This window comes from Cornus florida, unplaced genomic scaffold (assembly GCF_030987335.1).
Source record: "Cornus florida cultivar Cherokee Brave unplaced genomic scaffold, ASM3098733v1 CherokeeBrave_3.0.0_Hap2_Chr03, whole genome shotgun sequence".
NCBI classification, from domain to species: domain Eukaryota; kingdom Viridiplantae; phylum Streptophyta; class Magnoliopsida; order Cornales; family Cornaceae; genus Cornus; species Cornus florida.
In genome coordinates, this window is record NW_026775573.1 from 1416600 (window position 1) to 1444415 (window position 27816).

The 27816-nt window shown below is 35.6% G+C and overlaps 4 protein-coding genes, 1 non-coding gene and 1 pseudogene across 5 annotated transcripts; 1 reads left to right on the forward strand and 5 right to left on the reverse strand.

Annotated features, from left to right (window-relative positions):
* Positions 1-386: 386 nt before the first annotated feature.
* Positions 387-458, forward strand: TRNAG-UCC (transfer RNA glycine (anticodon UCC)). Its single transcript has one exon. It is a non-coding gene; the product is annotated as a tRNA-Gly (tRNA).
* Positions 459-1011: 553 nt separating this feature from the next.
* Positions 1012-6349, reverse strand: LOC132298946 (UDP-D-xylose:L-fucose alpha-1,3-D-xylosyltransferase MGP4-like). Its single transcript, XM_059795329.1, has 4 exons — positions 5483-6349; positions 4148-4309; positions 3698-3913; positions 1012-1866 (listed from the first exon to the last, which is right to left on the reverse strand). The coding sequence occupies exons 1-4, from the start codon at positions 5960-5962 to the stop codon at positions 1798-1800; spliced, it is 927 nt and encodes a 308-aa protein (XP_059651312.1). The 5' UTR covers positions 5963-6349; the 3' UTR covers positions 1012-1797.
* A 407-nt stretch (positions 6350-6756) lies between these two features.
* LOC132298949 (protein ABIL1-like) lies at positions 6757-14717 on the reverse strand (annotated as a pseudogene).
* A 1664-nt stretch (positions 14718-16381) lies between these two features.
* On the reverse strand, positions 16382-18373 carry LOC132298947 (delta(8)-fatty-acid desaturase-like). Its single transcript, XM_059795330.1, has one exon. It carries the CDS (start codon positions 18002-18004, stop codon positions 16661-16663), a length of 1344 nt encoding a protein of 447 aa, XP_059651313.1. The 5' UTR covers positions 18005-18373; the 3' UTR covers positions 16382-16660.
* Positions 18374-22966: 4593 nt separating this feature from the next.
* Positions 22967-23863, reverse strand: LOC132298950 (hevamine-A-like). Its single transcript, XM_059795331.1, has one exon. The coding sequence runs from the start codon at positions 23861-23863 to the stop codon at positions 22967-22969; it is 897 nt and encodes a 298-aa protein (XP_059651314.1).
* Positions 23864-26158: 2295 nt separating this feature from the next.
* LOC132298588 (hevamine-A-like) lies at positions 26159-27055 on the reverse strand. The gene has a single exon (XM_059794989.1). It carries the CDS (start codon positions 27053-27055, stop codon positions 26159-26161), a length of 897 nt encoding a protein of 298 aa, XP_059650972.1.
* Between the last annotated feature and the right edge of the window lie 761 nt (positions 27056-27816).

Below are 27816 nucleotides of genomic sequence, written 5' to 3' on the forward strand. Positions count from 1 at the left end.
ATTGGAGTGAAGATGAGAAAGGAAAGTAAAAAAACGGAAGAGATAAATATTGTGACCCTTTGGAGTGAAGATGAGAAAGGAAAGTAAAAAAACGGAAGAGATAAATATTGTGACCCTTTGGAGTGAAGATGAGAAAGGAAAGTAAAAAAACGGAAGAGATAAATATTGTGACACGATATATCTACATCGACAACTATATAAAAGGAATCAGTTTACCTCCTCGGTGCAATTATAATTTTCCTTCATTTGAAGGTCCAAAGTCTAGCCCAATTGTTACTATTTCAAGTTGCCTAACATAGCACCGCCCATTTACAGGATTGGAGAATTCCTCTTAAATTTGTGTTAACCAATTGTCTTAGGTTTTATTTTCTACCAAATCAGTAAATGCGTTTGTAGTCCAACGGTTAGGATAATTGCCTTCCAAGCAATAGACCCGGGTTCGACTCCCGGCAAACGCAATAAAATTTCTTTTACCTCTTTATTTTTTATCTTCCTTGTCTTCCACAGTGGGGGTCAGTCATATGGAAGTTTCTAAAAAAAACCATTGATGGTTCATTCTGAGTCTCTGACCCTCTCTCTCTCTCTCTCTCTCTCTCTCTCTCTCTATATATATATATATATATATATATAGATTCCTTATAGGACAGTCCTGCTGCTGAGTTTGCAAGGAATCCAAGCTCACAAAGTTACAAAATGAGGCCTCATTGCTGGCTGCAAGGGTTTTCCCAGTTCTCTCTTCACCACTAGCAAGTTTAGTATTATTGTACACTTACTCTGGCTGGATTTAGGAATATTAGGGAACAGCTACGCATGTTATAATTCAACACCCTCCAACCAGATGAAAAATTTGTATTCTTCAATGATTCTTCACTGACATGAAGAGTAGTGTATATATGTATGTGTTGTGTGTAACTGTACATATATCAGTTGCTCAATATCATATAGGTCCAAAGGCTTGAAAATTTCACGAATAATTAAATTTTCATTTAGAATGATTAGAAAAACCTTGAAATGCTATACATGACATAAAATTCATTCAAAAATTACAGAATAAGATGTGCAACATAAAGTGCGCACTGCTTGATGAAAAAATAAATAAATAATCAAAACTCCGCACGTAACAATTTGGAGAACCAGGATGTGGTGTGATAGCCCAATAGTAGAGTATGTGATGCTTGTGGCCAAAGATCCAGGTTCGAATCCCAACTCCATCAGTCAATTGCTTTAACTTTACAAAAAAAAAAATTGGAGCACCAAGTGAAGGAACACCCGAAAGTCATCAATCCGACTGGCATAATTGAATGAATAACTTGCTTGAGAAGTTTCAAATATTGATTTTTTTTCAAAAAATAATATCAATAGTCATTTGGAAATAAATTAATTAATAAACTTACAAGGAATTCATTCATCATGCTAAATGAATCCGCATCAAAACAAAGGGGACAATATGTGCAGACTATTTCGACAAGCTTTGAACAGAGTGGAACATTATCAGTTCAGGGGAATTTGATTAGACGTCAGTAATTGGCATCCTCCAATGCCTGACCAAAGCTTGTGAGCCCAAAAATGAGCTAATTAGCAAGTAAATTGCACCCATGATTCGCTCTGCATCAGCAGATTATATGTTACCATTCTGAAAAATGTCTTTGCAACTTGCTATAGTCTGCCAAGTGGGGACTCCGGGGCATGATGATCAACTAACCAGAGGCCAAAATCATGAAAACGCTTTATCTTTTTGTCAAAACCTGTAATGTAGTTGTTATGAATGATAACATGCATTCTCTTGGTATCATGAACTCATGTCTGGTTCTTGAAGTATAACCCCCCCGTTGGGAATGCTGCCTGCGGGAGCAGATACAGATCCACCTGCGGCAATTTCCGATAACTAATTACTACAGGTGTAGATCAACAAATATGAACCTAATTATTAAAATATGTAAAATGGAAGCACTCAAAAACATTTTGTTTAGCCAAATCCCAACATATATGGCATCCCATTGGCTGACTCTTCTGCTCTACTTTCTTGAAACGTTCACCCATTCCTTGGGCCAGAATCATTAGGAAAAAAAGAAAAGAAAAGAGGGAAACAGAATATATATGAATCTTTCCTTCAAATAAAAGGTTCTCTAACACCAATGTAGAAGGCCATCCAATAATGTGTGAGTGGTAGAAAATATTAGAGAGGTTTAGAAACAGGACTAAGAAAAGAGGTGAAGTAAATTATTTCTTCAATTCCTGCACCGTTGGTGAAATACTCTTTTATACCCTCTCTGTGTGCGCGCGCGCGCGTTAAATACCTTCTAACATTCTAGCTAAGCTCATTGAGGCATGGTACTTGGCTCAGACATAAGAAAGCACCAGAACTCAAGTTTCTTCATCAGAAACTCAATCATAAGGACAAACATAACTGTTGTTAGTTTGAAGTAGAAAGGCTCTATGGACTAGGGGTGGCCAAGGATTGGATTAGGCATCAATCCTAATCCGATCCGCTCCCAACGGATTAGAAAATTTTGAATCCGCCACCAATCCGTGGAATGACGGAGCGGATTGGGGTTTTTCCTAGATAGTCCAATATTGTTTATTTTTTAACCATAGCCCAATAGATAAAATTTCAACTTATTAATATTAATTCATATCTTTAAATGATCATTAACTAATACATTCTTAGAATCCATTAAATGATCATTAACTAATACATTTCTTGCATATATATATATATATATATATATATATATATATATATATATATATATCTCATGGATCGGATCGGACTCATGGATCGGATCTGTTTTTAATAGTCCAATCCGTGACCCGATCTGTGAGCTAGGGATTCAATTTTTTTGAATCCACCACCGATCCATAGGTGTAGCAATCCGAACCGCTCGGATCAGATTCACGGATTAATTGCCCACCCCTACTAGTATGGACAATACCAATTGAACAAAGTACATCTTCCAACACCTTTCTACGCATAACCTCAATTGAACAGAAGTACTTCCAACTTGTGTTTGAAAAGTCAAAAGCTTAAATAGAGACTCCACAAAACATTTGTTGTGAACCTCACAGCGAAAGGAATAAAAGAATGGGAGAAGATCAAGAAAAAGAAATGGAAGGAGGAGAGGGCAATCAGAAATCCAATCATGGTTTTTCTCAACCAAGGGAATGGAGTCTCACCACCGACAGTGAAGTGCTGGACAAATTGTCACCACCAAATGGAAAAGATTTAATTTCTCCAATGAGTTTAGCGAGAAAAATACGAGTCCCCTTCATTAGCTTGGAAATAGGAATTCAGCAATTACATGGGTGGAAAACTACCTCATAATGCAAGCAACTACGTAATATTCACCCTATACGGCCACTACTAGTCCCAAAAGAATAAAGAGGGGTAGAGAGAGAGATTGTGAAAGAAAAATATTATTACACCATGTACTCTTGTGTGTAGAACCTATCTTAACCTAACGGATGAGGCATATACCTCATGCTAATGTATATAACATATGTCTCAGATACTTATGATTAATCCTGCATTAAGCCTTTATGTCATATATTTGAAGCTAGCCTCATGGCGACCATTGAGGTGAATCCTCACAGGCCTTCTCAGAGGTTGTTTGTAACGATAAAATTGAAGTTCCACTCCCATAAATATTTTCATGTGATAATTAAAGGCAATGTAATGAAAAGGCAAGATAGTGCACACCTGTCCTGCAGTTTTGTTTAATGCCCAGTTAAAAGCAGGCTGGTCATTGGATTTCTTTGCTTTGGACCATGGCTGAGCTTGAAGTTCTTCAATCCACTTGTTCATAACTAGCTTTGCTCCATTAGTTGGGCGCAGGTAAATCATGCAGCTACAAATGTAAGTCCGCCCCTTTTTCCCTGGAGGTGGCAAATCGTGGGAGTGGTTCAAAGGTTTCACCTGGTCATCCCAAAAGAGAGAAAGTGGTAGCCAAGAATGCACCCGCAAGGAAAGAATAACTTCTACAGTAATATTTTTCCCACTTTTTCTCTTCTTTTTGCAAGTTAATTTTGAACTTGTCTTTTAGACAGCTCATGTGCAGCATATTTACCATTGTGTTTTCTACTTAACCATAAAAGGCACAAATTTGAAACTTATACTTCAGTAAATTTGAAGCCAGAAGTGCCTACATACTGCAGCCATGTCATCTGTGAAGTACACATCGTGCTTCCCTTGCAAATAAGGAAATGGATCTGCTAACCAGACCATATCAACATCATTGTACATAACATTATAACCAAGCTCCAAAATGTGAAGCAAGTGGCGAGGCCTTCGGGATGTAAAATTGAAGAATCCCTGTAAACAGAAACTATATGAAGTTATATTCATAAGCTAATAAAGTTAGTTATATAGTTATAAAATCATTAAGAAGAAACAAAACTAAGGTTTATCTCTGTTGATGTAAAATATATCAGGAAAAAAATGTACTTATCTAGCAGCGAATGGAGAGAAAATCCTCTCCATAATTAGAAAGCTACAGTAAGGAAGAACCATAAGCAAGATAAATAATGCAACCTTTGGAATTTGACATCCCATAATTAGAAAAAAAGGAAGTAAATTTTCTTATTTTGAAGAAGAAAAAAAAAGGTGCAAACTTGCCAACAACAGACCTAGTACATTATTGTGCCCCAACTCATGATCACAAAATTAAGGTGGGGTTAAAATATTTCTTTGGGAGTTGCTTTCCACAAAGCCCAAATGGAGATGCCGGTGGAAAAAATTCTCATTTATTTAACTCTGAAAACCATAGGAAAACAATCACTGGAAAGAATACTGTTTGAAAAAGTAGAAGGATTAACTTCATCATACATAACTTCGGAAAAAAAAAAGATGCTGCAAAGTGACGTTACAAGAATTGTTCAAAACTTATATTTCAATTTCCTCATTTATACCGAGCTTAACAAATAATGGAGAATTAACAAAAGTGACAAGAAGGAATCTCGTGCTACAAGCCTACAACTATGAATAGCATTTTAGTTGTCAGGACTGGGTCTTCCAGTTGGAATTGAATCATGCATTTGAGTTAGAAAATCCGCGCCAACCATTGAATTACGAAATACGAAACCAAATTCCCAGCTTTCGGTTGTTCCCATCGGCTGTCCTTTAACTTGGCTGAAAGTAGCTACAGACAGAAGGTTATTACGTGGGACTTGACTTGATACATAATTACAAACCCGGTGATCCCTTTTTTAGGTCTCCATTCCAGACTGGAATATATCAAATCCATAACCAGTATTTCCCGGTGCAACAAATAGCAATCAACACATTAAAAAAACAAGTTTTAATTCATGTAACAAACACAAAAGAAAACCTCCTTACAACAATCCAATTCAATTAACTTAAATTTTATTTTGGCCGAAAGTTCAAGGAAACGTGCACGCAGTCACAATATTGCTTCTAGCAATCCCTCACATTGATGATTAAATTAAAATTTGCATAACAAAAGAAGACCCAAACAAGTAAGCTTACCTGAGACCCAAACTTATGAGCAGTTTGGGCATCTGGTGCAGGAGGGATGAGCACAGCATGACTAGGCCATTTCTCGTTCACTTTGTAAAGCGTGGCATAGTCCTCAGCGATAACAAGAACCTTCTCATGATGCTTTTGCCTCACAATGCTGATCAACCAGTTATTCAAAAAGGGCAAGTAGGGCTCACTCACAGCACAAACTATAACAGTCCCATTCTTCGCCACATTCAAAACCGCCTCCCCCAAAGTGTATTCACGCCATTTCAATTCAGAAACTCTAGAGTTTGTAAAGATTTTTACAGGAAAATTAATCCACGGAAAGAAAATTCCCAAAATTATCAGTAGAGATAGAAGAACTAAGAGGCCCGTTCGGTTGAAAATGGTGATGGGTTTTCGGTAATTAGTTGAAGAATGAGGAGATAATAGGTTAGATTCAGAGAGACTGTTGGGCATTGGCCTTTGATGTAGAGACGATGACATTGTTTTATGGTTACTATTTCAATCGAAAATAATCAAACAGAGTGATATATGAAGTAACATAGAAATTTTGAAATTGACCTCAATTTGACACTGTCATAGCTGTGATGAAATTCTAGAGTCTCGATCTCCGATCTCGAAGAAGACGAATAGATTAGAGCTTCAATGCGCGAGGTTTGTTGTTGTTGTTTTTTTTGTTTTTTTTTGTTTTTCTCGGAAGATTCACTGCGCGAGTTACTTAAAACTTAAAAGTGACTCGCTGAGAAAATTAAATAAATACCGATATTGTTTTAAAATTAAATTATAATTATAAAAAATATCATGCATATTATCAATGAAATTAATAAAATAGATATATTAAGGCCTCCAAAAATCTGAATATGGAAATATATAGTTGATATTTATTTTACCAGCAGGAAAAAAAAAATGACATTGTTAATATTTCATTTAATAAATTGAAAGTTTATCTGCCATATGATAATTACTGATTAAAGTCACATACGAATAATTTACCATAGTCATTGTTGACAAGTGCAATGTTGCACAATCTCCGTATCTTATTGCTCAAGTATGGTTGTTCTCGTGTTTAAGAGACCGTGTTCGAATGCTCAAATTTGTATTCCAAACCCTATATATGATCTGCAATCAAGCTGACTACAAGTTGCCCTTCATTCGGTTGGTTGACACTCGTATAATTCCTAAAAGATGTTCTTAACCATTATAGTTGGGACGACACAAGTATACAACCTACCTTTTCGAGGCTTTTTCAATATAATGCATCTTCACAGTAATACTAATTACTATCAAACACTATAATGTGCGTGCATATATGAACACTAAAAAAGCACGAGACAACTCAAAATATGAAATTCAATGGCCATTTAAGGCATTTTATGCATCACTAATACATACAATTCACTTAACGAGTAGATAATCCCTTGCCACTTCTCTTTTCCAACCAGAGTACGTACATTCCTGCCTCCTACTAAGCATCCAAATAAAAGGATTGAAAAATTGAGGATGATTTGATTCGATCAGCTAATGAATGACCTTAAAAAATGGTCATCCTCAACTAGTGTAGGAAACAACCATAAGCAACTTCCCCACATGATGGTGGAGGTTCAGAGGGTGGCCTCTTTAACTTGCTTGGATGAGGATTCAATAGGCAGTGCTGGTCTTCAGTTTTGGTGTCTTTGTTTTACAAAGAAAGCCGACAGCATGCTCTTGCTACGAACAGGTGGACGAACAATCTCACGCCGTGTTGGGTTGTCAAACGACCTGAATCCTGTTGATAGTTTGTTGCCCTCCTGAAAATCCTGCAAAAGAACACTTCATCATCAGCTTTCTGATTGCTGTTTCGTTGTCTTTTAAGACAGATTAGATATTGGAGGACAAACAGTAATTTAGAACACAACATGCATAAAACATATATTTATTCCTACACTCGTGGGATGCACAGCAATAATAAAATCTAAACCAAAGTCCTTTCATTAATGATGTACAGGTACCAGTAATAAGTGCATCAACCAAGTCCGGTCATGTAACCAAGCTAATCCGCTAAAAGTTTGCAATACATAAAAATGAGGAACACAAGTGTTGTAAACCAGTTCCTAATTGATCTATCAGATAAATATATATATATATATATATCTATATATATATATATATGTATATATATCGAATCTATCAAAAGTCAAGAATACCACAAATGTTTTAACTATAAATTTTAACTAACGTCGGAACCTATAATAATTATAGACCAAGTAACAGTACCAGATTTATAACCAAGATATCTTCTACTAATGTGAGTAATGCCCCTCCACAAAATTTTTTAGCTTTAGCATGCCTGTTATTCACTTCCAAAGCTTTCCAAGGAGTTCCTGTCCAGGAAATATTGTTCATGGACCAATATGCTTCGCATCTGGAGTCTACACAGAGAGACAGTTTCTAAGATCCAAATATCAAACTTTATCAGAACAACCAAGAATCTCCCATCTCATATTTGAAGCTTTAATGTGGTAGATTAACACTTGCACAACCCACTGCAGTAAACTGAAAAGCTAGCCATCTTCCAAATAGCATGTACACCAAAGCATTGTGTTGTGGCTATCTTTCTAGTGCAATTTATCACATTTTGTCATACTGCTGCTTTGCAGCATAAACCAACAGTTCGGTGGAAAATGCAAAGAAAAAACAATCTCTAGAATTAGTGCAGGTCCTATTGTTGGCAGAAAGGCTCCCATGGCTCCAACAAACAATGACATAGCACCCTAATCGAAGCCGTGCCTTGCACCGTTCCACCATTCATACTCCCACTGGGGAGCACACTCAAGTCCCAAAGGAGATCATTTCTACCATCCTTGGCTGCAACCAATCAACCCTTCCCCTCACCTCCCAAACCCACTCAAAAGATAGGTCATAGCCCTTGTTGCCTCAGCCACTCCATCGACAACTCACTGCATTATTCTCTCTGCAAAACCCTCTCCATGTGTCTCAGAAATCAGGATCAAAGCTGGAAGCATTCTACAAAGAACAAAATCAAAGCCATAGCTCATTCATTCCTACAATTCTTTACCGCCCCCACTAATCCAAACCAAAGAACTATAAGGTATCTACTCATGCGCCCACAAAAGAATTCACTCCATGAAACATTAAATAGCTTCTGGAGACAAATTCTCCTACTGATGACTGTCGATCCCTATAACTGTGAAGGACGGGATAACCTAAACAGCATCATTTTGTGGACGGATACATTCTTCAAAGTTTGGTTACGCGCAATCTGAGTAATGCATCCAACTGGATTTGAACTTTTAATATAAATGGAGCTTCAAGTGAAAATCCATAATCAGCAAAGTTGGAGTTATAGGAGATCACAGTGCATATCATCCATTAAGCTTCTATTGTATCTTTCACAGTTTTAAATCTTCAACTCATTGCGTTGATTCAACTTATTAGCCCAGTAAGCCTCACATTGCATCGGAGCTCAGGGAACTAAATGCAGGCCCATTATTATGTGTTAATCGAGGAACTATATTTAGCTGTTGAAAGTTATTTTACCATTCAAATCAAAGCTGTTTATTGTGGATGAGGTTCGGATGAAAGAATAATGAATAAATGGAGGAAGCTTCAACATCTAATGTACATCCAATCAGTCCATGCACTTGATGGAAATGGCTCCTAGGACAATTAGGTTTAAAGGTTCTACTTCAGTAGAATTGCAGGACACATATACATACACACACACACTCGCACACACACACACACACGTATATATATATATATATTCGTTGTTCAAATTGTGTAATATCGATTTGTCTCATAAATGGGTAGATTCCTAGGTTCATGCCAAAACATTGACTGGATAGGGTTATAAACTTCAGTTTCAATTGCATGTTTGTTCATGTTTAGTTATTCATTATTAAAAAATAAATAAATAATCAGGCATGCATTTAGAAGAATGTTGGGCAAGTCTGAGTTCTTGATGCTTTCGACATTACCCTCCATGTGACACCACGTGTTTGCTTAACGGCACTCGATGCAGGCCCTCCACTGGGCATCTGAACATGAACTGCTGAGGATTTTGGCCGTTTACTCTCTTCAGCATCTACAAGCATAAAAATTGAAAGCGGGGACCATTATAGTTTTTATTTTTCTGCAATGAACATTCACCGTAACTAACAGCACAGCTGGAAGTAAGATCTATGCATACCCAACAAATGGAAGACCCCAGATGTTTCTCCAAAAGTTTTTGAGTCTTCACTGCTGCAAAGATAAACAAATATTCAGCAACCGATTAGATACACAAGCAAAAGCTAGTTATTCTTTCCTCAGAATTATATGCTGAAGTTCATGGACTAGCCTTATTGAAGCACACGGAGTCCTTTTCACTGCGGACTTTGTTTCAGAAGCTATGTGCCAAGACAGAGTTTTAGAAACAGGGGTACCTAAATTCAACGGGTTGAATAAGAAATAAGCATATCAAGTAAACTGAGTTTTCAAAAATATTCTTACATCATTAACAGCTTATAAACGCCTATCAAGGAGAAAAACAGATACCTGAAGAATAAAGACGAGTTCTTGCATCTGTCTGTGTGTGGGGGCTAAAATGCACCTTCTTGTTGACAGAATCTAGCTTGGGGTGTCAAATCAGAAATAAAAAATAAATGAAAGAGGGAGAAAGTTGTGTGTCTCATAATGCAATTAGCACTTCTAAAAGAGTGCAGTAGTAAAATTTGGTATTACTTGGCAAAATGTAGTGCTTGTGATGCCTCGGGATGATTGCTAACAACTGGTGCTGCCTGAGACCTTCTTTATCCATGTATATTTGGCATGTTATAATTTGCTTACATAACAAAGGTTTAAGTTCAGATTCTACCCATGTTAAAATTCATTCTATCCACATAATATTTCAATTAGATAATTGTAAAAAACTTACCTGATTTAAGCATGAAACATTTAACTCCATTGTTGCGACATCTAAGGTTTGTTGCTCAAGGAGGTCAGTTAACTTGTAAGCGACAGTGCCAAGGTGGTCAATAGCATTGGCAAAGGCTCGCACAGCATAATCTTTTAAATTATTCAACACCCTAATACATAGTTCCATGTTAAATTTTGTTAAGAACGGAGAAAGAATGCTTAAGATCCACACACAATGGACAGATGCAAATGAATCAATTAACATATAAGTCTCACCAACTCCAATTGCATAAAAGAATGTTGAAGGTACAAAAGTCCAGCATGATGCCGTTGCACTTAATATGAGAATTGGTAATTGAAAGCACAAGTATCAAGATGCCTAGTGGAGCCTGGGTGATAAATATGCTTGGTTGATGTGGTCAACCAGTTACATTAGATTAACATGTTCTACATGCCTAATTATAGTGTAAAACAAACTCTATTTAGTGGTAAGATCTTGAGCATGAATACACACTCACAGGATTTTACAAATTATTTTAATGAACAGCTTGATTGCAAACAAAGGAAGGAATCCAACGTAGTAGTGGTACTTGTATATTCATTAACCTTTGGGCATTTTTTTTTTCCAAAATCATTTTTACTGCTACATACCAATTTGAATTATATGGTTAAAACCCACCACTCCTAATGGTTCGGAAACTTGATCATCTAGGTAAGAGCCACATATTTAAAACCCCAACATTCAATTTCCAGAACAAATGTATACGATATGAAACATAAAAAAAATTGAATATTCATTTTTCATTTTTTATATGATGTTAAAGCTACATCGTTATTAAATTGTGAAAACATCAATCAATTCCCTAATGCTTCTATAGCCTACACAGCACAAGGGTGTATAATCACTCGGATTTCTCTTATAAAACTAATGGAGAACAACTCAGAAGTTTGCTGTGATTTGCTACAACCATCAAATAATGGAATAATTACATGTAGTAATTCATAGTTAATTGCAGAAGCCTTACATCTCTTTCTGTTCACTGTGGAGATAAGACTTCTCACAGTACTCAGCAGCAGAATAAAGTTGAGGCCTTAAGTTCTTCAGCTCCTGAAAGTTAAAAATTATGGTTCAGATTGGAATCAGTGCAACAATTCACCATCAAACTGCATACTTCTCATAAAAGAGAAACATTAAGGAAAATGCAGGGCAGCAAAACATATGTGAGCACGAGCATTGTACAATCAAGAATAAGAATAGATTCCAACAACTTATAAAATTAATTGGTCAAATTGAAAGGGTAAAGTTACATTGCATTGGAATAAAATACTAAACATATGATTTTTTTTTTTTCTTGTCATATATTTCAAAAAGATGCTTCATAGTATTAACAATATCCAACTTAATAGATTGCACTAAAATTAGCAGCTTGTTATAGTACCTATCATGTGGTTTTGCTATCATAACCTTTTCTCCTCGTTTATGCAAAAAAGAGTGACGAACTCATTTTTGTTAAGTTAAAATTGGTAAATTTATCAAATATTATCATCCATAAAACATTAATATCTTAGAACCAAAATATCCAATTATCTATAGCTTGTAAAGGAACTTAGGAATTGATAGCTAACAGCCCAAAAAACTAGGTCCTTAAGCAATATGCATCCTTGTACCAGTCCAAAAACATAAAACAGTTCTGAATTTCAACATTATTACATACTGACTTGAGAAGGTCCACCTCGAACTTAAGGGATAAAAGTATAGTCCATAATTTCTGGGAAAAACTAAATCAAATTTCCATAAAGATCATCACAAATAGCATTGAGAAAAAGAAAATAAGAATGCAAAGAATAGCAATCACACACACACATACACAAAAATCATAGTGAAGTAATTTACTCAGTTCAATGTATTTTATATTCAGAACTATAAACATGCAATGCACTGAAGCATTATCAATCAACAGTAAATTTCAATTTGGTAGCTGAGAAGATGTAGCATAAGAAATGAAATTCGGCTTTTAAAATCACAGAACTTGCATTTTTCGGAAACCAGAGAAAACAAAAGCCCCTATTCAACAATGCCTTTGCTACGTTGAGGCCATTCTTTCCAATTTTTAGCTAATAAGCCAACATGTGATGTAAGATTCAAAAGTTTCATTTCAGTTCCTTTTTCCTCAGGTTTCTCAGCAGCACTTAGAAAATAATTTATATGTATGGAGTGAGTGAAAGACAGGAAGAGAGCGCAACGAAGAGATCTGAAACCTGCAAGGCTTTGACGAAGCTCTTACTATGCTCCATGGACACCTCGTCGAAGGTCATCGCCGGAACGTCAGGTCGTGGTTTCTCCATTTCCATCTCTCTCTCTCTCTCTTCTCTCACTGTCTCACACACACGCAATCAAGGCCGCCTTGTGAAAATTCTGAAATGGTCAACCACTGAGATTCATAGAAACCCTAACTGCAATATTTAGAACAATTGACAATAGTTATTATATATATATATAGATATATATATATCAATGGCTGTGTTAGATTTTGAGTTGGGAGGTTAGAGAGAGAGAGATAGCTAGAGTGTGTGTAGTAGAAGCAATCTCGAGGAGTGCGTTGGTAACTTAATTTTTCTGGAGTTAATAGCAAGTGAAAATGACGTCGTATTTATTGTGATTGTGATCAATAAAAGAAGGTAGTTGGAGAGCATATTTCACATATCTAATCATCTGTATACCAACGTGACAACTAGACAAGTCGCTTTTGGACCCTCCGTGACAAATTGATATTGGGATGAATTAATAGGATTATTTGATGTGAGTGAAAGTTGAGGTAGACTAATTTGATACTAACTGTTTTTAGTGAAGATTGATTCAATTATTTGATGTGATTGGAGCCGACATGGGGGATACTTCTACTCTTTGATGTTAGTAATTTAACTGTCGAAATTGTTTCAGATCAGATTACATGTCATCCCTAGCTGTCATTTTGTCCCCCTTTTTATTTTTTATTTTTTATTTTTTTACTGAGACATGTTCTTAAGGAAACATAAATTACCCAATTGGTATTTGCTAAGCATATTGGCTACAATTCCAATGGATACAGAGCACAAATGGTATTCAGTTTGTGACAGATCCAAGAAGTGCCAAGTTCATTACAAACTGATGAGATGAAATATACAAGTAGGCTTAATCCAATAAAGCATTTACAATTTTGATCAGCAGGATGGTCTATAACTTTTTCAGTTGAGCTATGAGGAAGCCAGAAAAAAAGTGCTGCAGAAAAAATTATTCAATTTTAGTTGTGACAGGGGATTGCAGTCGGCTTCTACTGGGGTGACTTAGAAATTCACTATGGGAGCTTGTTGATGGTGTGACCAAGCTTGTCCCCTGCTGATGCTGCTTCTGTTCAAAGGGAGTCTCTATCAGACAGAGTTGTCTAGCCAGTTGACCAACGGCTCTAAACTATATTTTACTACTCCATCATTGTTTTGGTTCTTTAACCCGTGTATTGTTACATATGTATATGATGCAGGCAGAACTTCAGAATATCCCACACACACATTTACACATGCATATATCTATACATACATATAAATATATATAAACTAGCCTCTAGTTTCTTCATTTGAAGTGAAATTTTATTGTTAATCATTGGCTACTCTGTGCAATATAATTTGGACTATAAAGTTTGTATTGAAGTTAGCCTTTCCAAACCCTGTTACTGCCCTTTTCACCCCATGTCCCAATTATGGAAGTTGTCACCTGGTCATAAAATCAGTGATCAATTATAAAGATCAAGAGCAATAAAAAAATGTCTCCTACAGTAACAAATTGCACTGTTATATGCATTTATACAAGTTAAGCTCTGTTAAAGCAACAAGCAAATTTTCCCTTCTTAACACTTTTTTGAGCCTACTGAATCACAATTCCTGTTGCATATAAATCACTATACGAGGCAAGATAACGACAAGGGCGGAGTTCAGACGAAACCATGCTTGTCATGCTAATTGCCTAGGGATATTCAATAATGTGTATAAAATTACTAGTTATGCTAAAAGCATATTCCAATCATATTCAGAAATTCATTTGGAACATCAACTATGACATTCTCATTCTGATAAAACTGTGTTTAACACCTAAAATAATTTCCGTCTTTCAAAGAAACCAATTTAAGAACTTTTCTGTTTGCGGAGTTATTACAAGTTTTGCAGGCAAATATTCACATTCAATAGCTCCCTTATATAACCACTTCCTGAGTTATGACTTTACCAATAAGATTTTGATAGGTCACAACCCAAATGGACAACAGCTAAGAGAGACAACAGAAATCTCAAAGCAATGCTGGAAGAATAATGTGGGGCTAAGGGACTGTTCAGCCACTCACTTAGCATGTTGAGCAAGAAAAAGAATAGGACACTGAATTTCAATTCAATAGATAATTGAATCCTAGCAGGCAATGGTATTTAAGGAAACAAGTCTGCCAGCTCTCCTCTCATTAATGAAGTGATGCTGACAGGGAACTATGATTTTATAAATTAATTCATATAGATGGAAAGTGTACAAAAACCAAGGATCCAAGAGGCAAGACCTCCAAAACAACTACCCAAGTAACAACAATAACTAACCCAATTGATATATTAAACTACCAGCCAAGCAAACAACCAAAGAAAACACCAAGCAAATCTAAACCAATTATAGAAACTAAGCTAGAACCAAAACAAAAGGCAACAAGAAACATCAGCCAACAGAATACATCAGCCAAATCCAATTTGCAGATCAGCAGGGCAGAGCAGAACCACAACTCCACAAGAAGTAAATCTGCAAAATGAGGAGGAATCTAAATTGTTAACAAAACCTTGTGGATGTTGATATTGGAGGGGTACACTCGGGATGAGCTTGCCAGGTACGGGGTACCTTGCTAGATATAGAAAACATGGCAAGAAGGTTTACCTTACTGCGGCCCCTCAATGCCCATTACCTCATGTTTGTATTGGAGGCACCCTTAAGATGTGTTTTTTAATAAGTTTGGGTCCAATTATAGACCACCCTCCTTGCTAGTACTCCACCAGCAATCTTGACAATCTCAAAGATGCATGGAAGCAATGGACTTCTGCTATTCCAGCTACCAAACTTTTCCTGGGACTACCTGCTGCTCCTTATGCAGCTAGAACTGGCTTCATTCCGTGGCCGATCCCACTTCGAAGTGTTTCCAGCCATTAAGGGCTCTGCCAAGTATGCAGGGTTATGCTATGTTCCAATCAAACTGGTGAAAGTTCTTCCGTCAAAAGCCATGTCTAAAATGTGCTCCATGTGATAAAAGTCTAAGCTACAGAGCTTCTATACCTTCCACATGTATTCTTTTTCCCAAAAGCAATGTCTAAAATTTGCTCCGTGTGATAAAAGTCTAAGCTACAGAGCTTCTATACCTTCCACGTGTATTTTCTTTCAATAAAGTAGTACATATTGTTGGCTTGTACAAATTTTAGCTAATATTAATACCATATTTAATAAAAAGCAGTGAGTACTTTAAAAGGGGTATGGCTAAATTAAGGGCCTCTGCTCTCTGGAACCTCAAAAGTGCTTCCAGCCGTTGGGCTTCCAAAAAGAATGGAGATGTGACTTCATGATCCATGTACGATAATGTCATTGATTATAGCATTTCCAACAAGGCCATGCTTATAATCTGAATCACAATTTACAGCTGCAGGCAGAGGAATTTAGAGCTGCAGTATAACAAATCCATCCATATGCAATGCATTCTTATCTCTGTGCTTTTGTGTGTGTGCAGACACATAACTACTCAAGCGATTAGCTCCATGCATACAAAATTCATTCACATATACGATGAAGATAAATGACAGATGTTGATCATCTCCCTCCCTTGTCTCATCATATCTCTTTTAATTTAGTAAAAAAATGATATATACTCTAATTTTTCCCCAACGATATATAAACAAATCCTTGTGAAACTATGCACCTCAATTCATCAACTAGGAAAGATTTGCCTGAAGATTAACATATATACTCAAGTCCAAGAAGAATGAAATATTATTTATCATGTAGTTAACCCCTGTGCACTAGCTCATGTCAAAGATATAAATAAACATATCCCGATCAGATATTGAATCAGAGGCAGATTGTGAAATATAACAACAGATTGCAACAAAAAAAAGGCCACTATGGAATAACAACTACATACCAAGTGTCCTGACCAAATGAAACAAACTAAATGACCCCCATAAAATATGGTGGTCTCAAACAAAGGCAAAAGTGACATCTTACCAGGCCATATCAAGACCTTATCCATGAGTATTAAAAGCTTCCCAGAGCAAATTCTTCGGAGGTTTGGTGAGATCATCAGCCTGCAGGGCCGCAGCCCTAAGAGTCTGGATTGTCCTCACATTGGCCTCAAAGAAGGAAAAACTCCTGTAAGGCAAATTGTGCTTCTTGCAAAGTTCCCTTACAATAGGAGAGACCTTTCTCAGATGGCATCGGGGCAATCGGGGGAACAAATGGTGCTCTAGCTGGAATTGCAACCCACCATGGAACCAATCCATCCATCTCGAGCATGAGATGTCAATTGTCCCACCCGTCTGTTTCTCAAACCAGTCGGTCCCCTTAGGCGATCCAACATAAACATCAGCAGAAAAATGGTTCAAAGTAAATTGAATATGTTGAATTGAGGTAACCGCAAAGCTCGCCAGCACGAACAACACCCTCTCCGTCCAATTGGGTAGGCACATAACAAGAAGAGGAAACCAAGTCCAAAACACAAGGATTCCACATATGTTCAAAGCTCTGTCAGGCACCTTCCTCTTGGAGAACAACAACAAGAAAGTTTGTAGATAAAGATTAAACCTAGAAACAATCATCACCGGATAAAATGTCCAATGCTGATAGCTCACTAGGAACCTAGCCAGTGGATCAAATGTCAACTCCCTACCATAAAAGACAGACGAGATCGAATCAAAGAATTTTGTAGACACCGCGAAAACAGGCAGGTGTTGAAGATCAGGGTCATAATCAAGACTATTGCAAGAGATGTGGTGGGCATTATGTGTCCACTTCCACCAAGCAATGCTGATTCCGGTAAGGCAATTCCCAGTAAGGATTTGTGCAAATCTATTACATCTACTGTTAATCATTACTTGATAATGCCCAGAATCATGACCCACATAAGTAACTTGAATCCATGAAAAACCCAACAACCCACCACAGATCATATGAACCCAGAAGCTATTTGAACACAATATACCATAAACAGTTGCAGCAAGCATCAAAGCAACAAAGCAAAACGAATAGATCACACCATGTCCTTTCTTTTCAAACATACCAGATTTGGCAAACTCAGAAGCAAGTCTTCTGTAATCTTTGGACACCTCAGAGACCACAAAATCACTCAAATGATACCCAGTAAAGAACTTGTCAAGATATTGCCATGCCGTACCTGGATGGAAAGCAATGAACGCATCAGTCACGTCCTGCCCAGCCAGATTCAGGAGAGGAATATCCCCACCCGGATGCTCTTTCGCCCAATCCGTCACGTTGTAGACCTTGCTCTGGATTGAGATCCACAAATCACCAGCTTTGTTGTGCTCTTTCAGCTCTTCAATTGAAATGTACTTTCTCTCTTCACCCACCATTGTCAAAAACAAATATCACACACACACCCACAATATATATATATATATATATATATATATATATATATATATGTATGTATTTTCAAATAAATCAAACCAAAGTATCAAAGCCAAACCAAAACTTATGAATCAAATCAAATTACCCACAAAGAGATAGATATTGTTGGGGGTGATTCTGATGAAAGCAAGAGAACTTAAAATAAGTTGTAAGAGAGAGAGGAGAGAGAGCGGCTTGATGTGAAAACACCATGTGTTGTTGGCGTGTATATATATAATCCAGAAGTTTTGAAGTTGTGTTGACAGCGAATCGGCTACACGTTTTTAGAGAACAGCCGTTTGTGGACTGGGCTAAGAAACACCAGGATGGACTGGGCTAAGAAACACCAGGGTGAACTAGAGTCACTTGCGGTTGACTGTCTTTGAAACCTTGTAAATTACTGTCCAAACATGACAAGATAACGGTGTAGAAAAGGGTAATCTTGTAAATTACTGTCCCAACGCGAAGATGGTACGAACGAATGAAGAGGGTAGTCTGGGCACAATCACATGTGAGTCACTTGGTTGATAGGCAGATATTAACGGCGGTGATGAAGATCCAACACAGGTGATATAGAAATATCGACGCGCAAATTGTGTAGCTATCTGCTCTTAAAAGTCATTATAACATCGGCTACATATTTTAGGAACAAGTGGCGAAGGTGTTCGTTCTTTAAAACGAGTTTTCTTGACTTTAATGTCGTCTTTTGGTGGTCTATTACGGAGATTAACGTACGATCCAATCCGGAGATTGGGTGTGTCATCGGAATTTTATCCAACGGTGCACAACAATACTTACCAAAGTTGATCGTGACTCATGCAACACTTCTAGACGGACGACCGACTGAAAACGAAGTCTTAACCCCATTAACCAAAAATAGAAAAAAAAAAAGTCTACCTCGTGGTGGGTCGATCAATCCCTCTATCTCCATTGTTTTTCTGTTATTATTTGTCAAAATAAAAAAATAAAAATACTATCTCTGTCCCAAAAAAATAAAAAAGGTGTATAAAAGAGGTAATTTTTGCACCGAATAATGGTACTAGATTGCTAAATTTATCTTTTTAATTTGTTAATTATACAATAAATAAGAAAATAGAACCCTTTACTTATATTTAGTATAAATAACTAATTTTTAATTCAGTACAAGTGTTCCGTGTAAATATCAGTTCTTTATATTTATTCGTAACTTATTAAAATGACAAAAGTATCAAAAATAGAAAAATAATTTTTTTTTTTTTTCTCTCTTTAACTTTTTCTCGTACAGTGGTATAAAGATATTTTTTTTTCATGATTACTTTCTCCTCTGTGTAAAGATTTTCATTTGCATGACTACTTTTTCATTGGTTTGCCTTTCTTTTCGGTTCAACCAAACAACTTGATAAAAAGAATGCGTGCTAGACCGTCAAAAGTTTAGAAAAAAAATAACTTATCTAGTCTTTTATCAAATGGTATAATGGATGTAGATTTTTTTCGCTTTGACATAGTAAATTAAGAGAGATTTCATTTTTAGCTATTGTACATTTATTCAAAGTTGGTTAAAAAAGGACTAAAGTATTGACAATTTTATTTTTTCACTCGTGTGTAAAGATTTCTTTTTTTGCTTAATACCTGCATAATTTGCATTAGTTGGTTATTTGGTTTTCATTCAATCAAACAAATATTCTAGTCCGTAAAAAAAATACTTATGTTATATATAATGTTTTTTTTAAATGAAATAATGAATGTTATTAGGAGATTTCGTCTCCTAAATGGAGAAATTCATAAGAGATTTCGCTTAGTTATTGCACAATTATTTAAAGTTGGTTAAAAAGTGAGTAAAATAATCAACTGTAGATTAGAAAAGAATAATAATTCATATAATCAACTTGCATAAATTAACCCAAATTAACTTCGAATCAAGATTCAAGACGGTTGATTTATATCTTTACAAAAATCACATAAAAATTTTTTTATCTTTTTATTTTTTACTTTTTTTACTCTTGTAGGGCGGCTATATTATGTAGGAATGAAGAGGTGTAGAGAAAATATAGAAAGAAATGAAACTTCGTTTGTTCGTTAGAGATGATATAGAGAAATAAAGAAGAATATAAATTTTGACTCATCATTCCACCTTTACAAATTTTTATCTCCAAAATGGTCGGAAGAAAAGGTGATAGACAAGTAAACTATTATATAAATTTTAAATTAAATACTATCCTAAATTATACAAGTTTTACAATATTATCCTTTATAAATTATAATATAATAAATATTATTAAATATAATGGTAAAAATAATTAAAACTTTCTCTTTTCTTCTCTATCAACAACAAACATGGTAAATTATGATTTTATTCTCTTCTTTTTTATCCAACCAAACAAAAAGAAGAAATATACATCTCTAGGGATGTCTCATCCATCCATTTTTCTGTCCCTTCCATCCAATTTTTTTATTTCCTACCAAACAGAGTAAATAGAAGAAGAGACTTCATATCTCATTAATTATATATTTAATTAAATTAAGTAATTATGCTTAGTGTATTATATAAATTACCAAATAAATACATCTACTCTTGCATTGGTTAATACAAATTTCTTTAATATTAGTTTTTTATTAATATATATTAATGAATTATTTATGCCTGGTAATAAATATTAGTCAATACAAGTTTTTTTATGTCAGTGTTATATATATATATATATATATATATTAATAAATTATTTATGCTTTGTGTATTACATTAAATACCAAATAAATACAACTGTTAATATAAGTTTCTTTTAATTACCTCAGTTTTTTTCTCTCAACTGTTAATATTTGTTAAAATTTTGTACTTTGTAATTCTTCGACTCTCTTTCACTTAGATTTTCAGCAAAATTAAATAACTATTTATTAAATTAAAAAACTTATAAAGTGTTTTTTATATTTCCTTGAGCTTATTTAGAGAATTTGGGATTGGAAACAAAAATCTGTGTTTTTTTTCTTCCTTTCCCTTTTTGTTTGATTGCCTTTTTTTTTTTTTATTGCTTTGTTTGCTTTCATATTGGGAAATTGATACCAAGTTTGATATACAAGGTGGATGCATGGAGGCCAACTTTGGAGAGAGATACATAGAAACACCTAGTTTGCTATGTTGGGAAAGGAACAATTAATTTACTTGGTGGGATGCACAGACCAGTACCAAATTCACTATGGACCGAAACCAAATTTCAATGGTGGGAATGACATACTGTTGTTATAGTACATAAGATGGATTGGCATAGATTCAGAGAATTTTGCAGAGGCCTGGTTAAGACCAACAGAGTATTGGGGAGTTTTTTTAAGTATAGTTAATTTCGGGAAAAATGATCCTAAAAATATTGTTGATCCGAAAGGACGCTGCTCTTGTAATTTGATATGTGGTACTCTTTATAGGAGGGTATCTCTATAATTGAGAATGTATAAACTACTCTAGGTATTTTGACACGTGATACTCTTTTAATAAAAGCTCTTTATTTTCTTTTATAATAGAGGAGAGGGAGAGTTTTAAAAAGAAATGAAGAGTTTTCATTAAAAAGGGTATCACATGTCAAGTACCGGGATATGATATACTTTCTCGAATCGAGATACTTACTTGAACTTAGTCCGCTAAAGTTTTAATTAGTATATCTAGCTGGAATTTTGCGAGCTATGCTGTTCTTGTGCCCAAACATGCAGGTAGAATGACTATTCTAATTGTTAGGTTTGGTATTCTAATTTGATTTAATCAACTCATTTCCCACATCTTCATATGTTAGTATAGAAAGGCCTTAAATGCCCTGTTTTGGAGTAGTCTATTATTTTAATTATTTATTTTAATTGTTTGTGCATAATAAGCATCTAGTATAACTGTCATGGGTGTAAATGACAAACGTTAAATGTAATTCCCAATGCTGTGCCTTTTGTCCGTTCTTTAATTAGAAACCTGCTTTGGAAGATACTGTACTATAATAGGATTATTTTGGTTATTTTTAATGTAAAGTTGATTTTTCTGCTCTTAGTTTTTATTTCCTTTTTTGGGGTCTGTATACTTTGTGTTTTGATGATTTAAATAAGAAGAAACCTGCTATGTACACACAAAAAAACATAGCAGAGATCTTATTATATAACTTCAATTGGCACCTGAGCTGGATAAAAATATCTAATATCTTCCTTTCAGTTTGAATTATGCAAATGTACTTCTAAATGTATTCAAATTAGATTACCTCATTCACCAACAAGTAAAATAGTAACAATAATTGAAATGGTCTTCAAAAAATGAATATTAAATGAATGGTGTATATTGATGTACATATATATATAATGTGTAGGGTAAGGAGTTTCAAGTTGTATATGTATATAAATGTGTGGGGTATGGATCTTCAAGTTAAGTCTGAATTAATCCAGATCATAATTGCATCTTCAGCCCCTACTAAAATGGATAATTGCTCCATGCCACCAAGATATCAATTAAGAAGCAACTGATTAATCAAGCAATTAATGACAATTCTATGAGTTGGTTGATGCTAAGATTTAGCATTGTCCAAAAGCCCATTTGATCATATGCCTGCAAATTATTAGGGGTGAATAGGTGAATTTTATTTTTATTTTTATTTTTGGTGTGTGAGTTTCTTGCATGGTAAAAAAAATTAAAAATAATAATCAAACAAGGTTGTAATAATTTGCCTAAGCACTATGTAATGTAAAATATATGGTAGGGTCATGTCCTAATTTCATATATGCTAAAAGTGATTGATGTTTGCTCTGCTCAGGCTTGTATTCTGTAATTAGGCAAGAGAACTTCACAAGCTCACAAGCTCATAAATTTATATAGGTTGACTGCATATGTCATAAATTTATAGATGAAATAAATACACATAAAATAGATAGTGACATTACATGAGGTATGTGTTGTACACACACAATAATGCAATGACTAAATAAAGTTTCTAGACATGGCTTTTAATGGAGGAACTATATCCTGTTTGGTCATCATAGTATTTAGACCACAGCATCACACCTCCATACTTGGAAGAACCTTTAATGGCTGGAAGCACTTTAGAAGTGAGGTCTCCTACCGGAATGAATCCACTTCCAGCTGCCTCGGGAGCTGCAGGCAGTCCTAAGAAAATTTTCGTGGCCGGAATATCAGAAGTCCATTGCTTCCAGGCATCCTCAAGATTACCAATACTTCCTGAACTGTATTGGCAGGGAGGATTGTTATAGAATTGAACCCAAACATAGTCGAAAAGTCCTGTCTTAAGGGCTCCTCCAACCCAAGCATCCGGGAAGGGACACTGAGGAGCTGCAGTCAAGTACACCTTCTTACCCTTTTTAGAATATCCTGAAAGGAACCTTGCAAGGTCATCCCAATGTTGGTTGGTTCCTCCCTCAATGTCAAAGTCTATTCCATCCAAAACAGCTGCACCTAGTGGGCGAGAGGACGAATGTCCTCCCAAGAAGTTGTTCCAAAGGTAAGTGGCAACTTGCCTAGCATCCGCGGAGGAAGTGAGGTAGTAGCTCCCGGCCCCTCCCCCAATGGACAGCATTACCTTGATGCCTTTTGCTTGGCATGATTTAATGTCCGAACTCAGACTAGTGCAGCCATTGCTGTAGGGATCACAGTGACCGGCAAGGTTGATCATTGGAGTCTGTCCATTGCCAAATGTTGGAAGGAATGCAAGATTGACAAATTCATAGTTGCCAGTGGCACAAGTCTCGGCCAAGGTGCCCTCATTTCCATTCTGACCCCAGTAGATAGCAATTCCACCGGCATTTGAACCTACCACTAGTATTAGCATTACTGAAAGTAGGAATGCTAGTGAAATAGCAGATTTAAATGCCATTTTGCTGACAATTGGTATAGAATTCACTCAAGCTTTGTTGATCTTGTTACCATCAGTGCTAGATTATTTGCTTTTTATAGGAGAGGGCAATCCTGCTATGATGTTTACATGTTTTTGTTTATCCTAATTTGGTGCGTAGCTTAAAATTAATTCCAGTTTTTTAGATTTAAATCTCAATCATAAGTGGTATTGCGTATACGGGGTGTGGAAAGATTATTATTTTTTTAATATATATATTATTGCTATTGGCTCTTTTCTAGTTGTATATTGACCTCTATCTATTTATGACATGCACTCAGGATATGGTTAACATCATGAAAGTGGATGTTTAGAGCTAAAACAGTCCCTATCACTGCTGTCTTTAGTATGTGTTCTTATATACAGTGGGTCAATGCATGTTTTAAATAGGTTTCTGTAGATACATTTCATTTATATAAGAGATATATTCTGTCTCTTCTTGTTGTACACAACCATTTATGCCAAAAGCTTAAAACCATTGGGAAACATATAATGAGCCAACAAGTGCATATAAAATTAAGCTATCATGACCTCTAGCACATGTCAGACAAATAGAACAGAGTGTAAATGTAAAGAAAGACACTTGAACCATGACAAAATTAAGGCTCTGAGACAATACAATGTTAATCAACAACTTGCACAAAAGCTTAACCTAGTTAAGAATTTGCCAAAACAGCGTATATCTAGCTCTCTCCAATTTCATTTCTACTAATCTTTTACACCTTGTAGTCATTAAACAAGGTAAATTTTTCACCTTTTTCTGTGCATAAATTTAGTTATAAAAAAAAATGGTGCATAGATTTAGTAAAAATAAAAATAAAAGAAAGAAAGAAAGAAAGAAAGAAAGAAAGAAAATCAAAATGCTTGGTTATTGACAGAGATGGAGGAGGAAAGGTGAAACTAACAAAATCAAATTTAAAGATGCATGATGAAATTTGTTTTAAAAGCCCTTTCATTTTCTTTTATAATTAGGCAAGCTTCATAGCTCTAGCATAATAATATGCTTCAATGTCAACCAAAAAAAAAAAAAAAAAGAAAGAAAGAAAAAAATACTTGCTGAAGTAAAACACAAAAATGTGATATTAAATCTGAGTTAATCTGTAAGATTGCCAAGAATACATGAGCAAAAGAGAAAATTTTGCAATGAGGTCATATAGAGATTTGAGAGTGCTCTCTTATTCTCCTAATTAACGACCATGTGGAAAAGAATATTTGGAATGTTTTTCAAATAAGATGACAGTCCTATTTCTTTTAGCCCTATCTGTAATATGTTAACTACAATGCAACTTGTTGGCATAGCATGTTAGGGATAAACTAATGCAAGACTGGTCAACTTTATCTAGGATAGAATAAAATTTGATCTTGTTGCCCATTTGAAGAGATATCCAATAAAGAGTGGTTCAGAAATTATACAAGGCCATGGTAAAATTTGATCTTGCCATGAAATGTTTTCCATGTGATTCCAAATATTATTTTCTTTACCTCTGTCACTTTGGCTGCCAGAACGTAAAAGGAGCACAATAGTACAACTAATCTTTTTCAGAAGCACAAACTTAAATTTCTTCAAATAACTAGTATTTTGGTGGTCTTGAACATGTATAAGATGAGCTGATCTTGGTTCTCTGATTTAGGTAAAGGCTCCATTAAAATTCCTTGGAAACTTAGTTTGGAGTTGACGGTCTGAGTTCAGAGCCTTTCAAATAATTCACAAAAACAATTACTACTCGATTTTAGTACCAACGAAGATCTAGAACTTTGAAGACAATTATGTGCCACGTCCCACGTGCTTGGAATTATATCTACCATAAACCAAAAGAAAATTTTGTGAGTTGGATTTGAGGCCATGGAATTTATCTTTACTTATAAATCTCTAGAATACATTTTGATTATTAGATGAAACCAACCACTCATAACTAACCAATGCTTTTATGCTATTTTTTAGATTTGGCAATAGCTCTCTTTAGACTTCAAACTTTTGCTCTTTCATTGCTATATGTTAGATTTAATGGATTGCTCTTGCTTGGGAGTTTTCATCCTTTTCAGTGAGTTTTCATCGATAGATGTTACATTTAAACATATTTTCTCAATCTTGATGGTTATTAGCATTGGATTTCTGGAAAACAGGAGCAATGGGGGGACATGTAGCAATAATTCAAATAGTTCCACATAAGATTATGTAAGTGTTTTCCAAGCAGAGTTTACATACATATATACGTATACAAATATTATGACAAATAATTTATTCCCAAGCAGCTAATAGAGAATGGTTTTAGACTTTCAGACATCACTCTTAATGGAAGAACTGTATCCTGTTTGATCATCATAAAATTTGGACCACAGCATGACTCCTCCATACTTGGCAGAACTCTTGATTGCAGGAAGCACTTGTGAAGTAAGATCATCGACAGGAATGAAGCCACTTCCCGCTGCATCAGGAGCTGCAGGTAGGCCTAAAAAGATCTTGGTGGCTGGGATATCAGAAGTCCACTGGTTCCATGCACTTTCAAGGTTACTTACATCAGCAGAACTGTACTGGCAAGGAGGGTTGTTAAAGAATTGTACCCAAACATAGTCAAAAAGACCCGTCTTAAGGGCAGCTCCCACCCATGCATCAGGAAAAGGGCACTGAGGGGCTGCTGTTAAGTATACCTTCTTACCCTGATTGCTATATGCAGAAAGAAACCTCGCTAAATCGTCCCAGTGTTGATCCGTTCCTAGTTCAATATCAAAGTCAATTCCATCCAAAACAGCATCACCAAGAGGGCGCGAAGATGCTTGTCCCCCCAAGAAGTTGTCCCAAAGGTAAGTTGCGACTTGCCTAGCATCTTCAGCAGAGGTAAGAGAGTAGCTCCCGGCCCCTCCTCCAATAGAAAGTATCACTTTTACTCCTTCTGCTTGACATGATTTTATATCGGAACTCAATCCAATGCAGCCATTACTGGATGGATCGCAATGACCAGCAAGGTTGATCACCGGAGTCTGACCATTGCCAAAAGTTGCCAGAAAAGCCAGGTTCACGAAATCATAATTCCCGGTGGCACAAGTCTCTGCTAATGTGCCTTCATTTCCATTTTGACCCCAATAGATAGCAATTCCACCAGCATTACAACCTCTAAAAAGCATCAACATTACCAAAGATAGCAATGACATGAGTATTGCAGATAGATTAGCCATTGTAATGCAGGCTTGCTAGGTGTTGATACACTCACTTGAATATAATTGTTACAGATGTGCTAAGACTGCCATAGAGGCATACTTTTATAGGAGATGGGTATGCCTACTCTAACTACTACTATTTTGTGCGTATGCTTAAAAGGGTGACTTAGCTTCAATGCAGTTATAACTCAGTGTCTCAAAATTTTAATCAATGGTGTTCTCTTTAAGCAGACGGCAGGTTAGGACTTACAAAATGGAATCATTGTCATTTAGTTTCTGTCCACTGGACCTAAACTTTGTTTCTACACACCCTCTCTATGATAGATGATAGGTTTTGAACAAGTCAATTCCTTCCAAACTGTTTTGCTTAGGGTTTCTACCAACCCTTAAGAGTTCAAAAGCTTCTTATGATAGATGATAGGTTTTGAACAATTCAATTCCATCCAAACTGTTTTGCTTAGGGTTTCTACCAACCCTTAGAGTTCAAAAGCTTCTTCTAATAGCTGATAGGTTTTGAGCCACATTCCATAAACTCCTATGTTACTACTAAATTTCTTTAGTTCAGGATTTTGAGTGCAAAAATGCAAAATTTTGGACAGACTATAAAAGGGTAAATTTTAGACACACAATTTTCAAAAAAGGTCTCTTGTTTTGAAATCAAGTATTGTATTAGAGGGTCTCTTGTTTTGGAGTGATTGGAACCATACAAGACATGTCATTTTGTATGAAAATTCTATATAAATTTATTATATGGGCAAACTCAGTGCATGAAAAAGTTT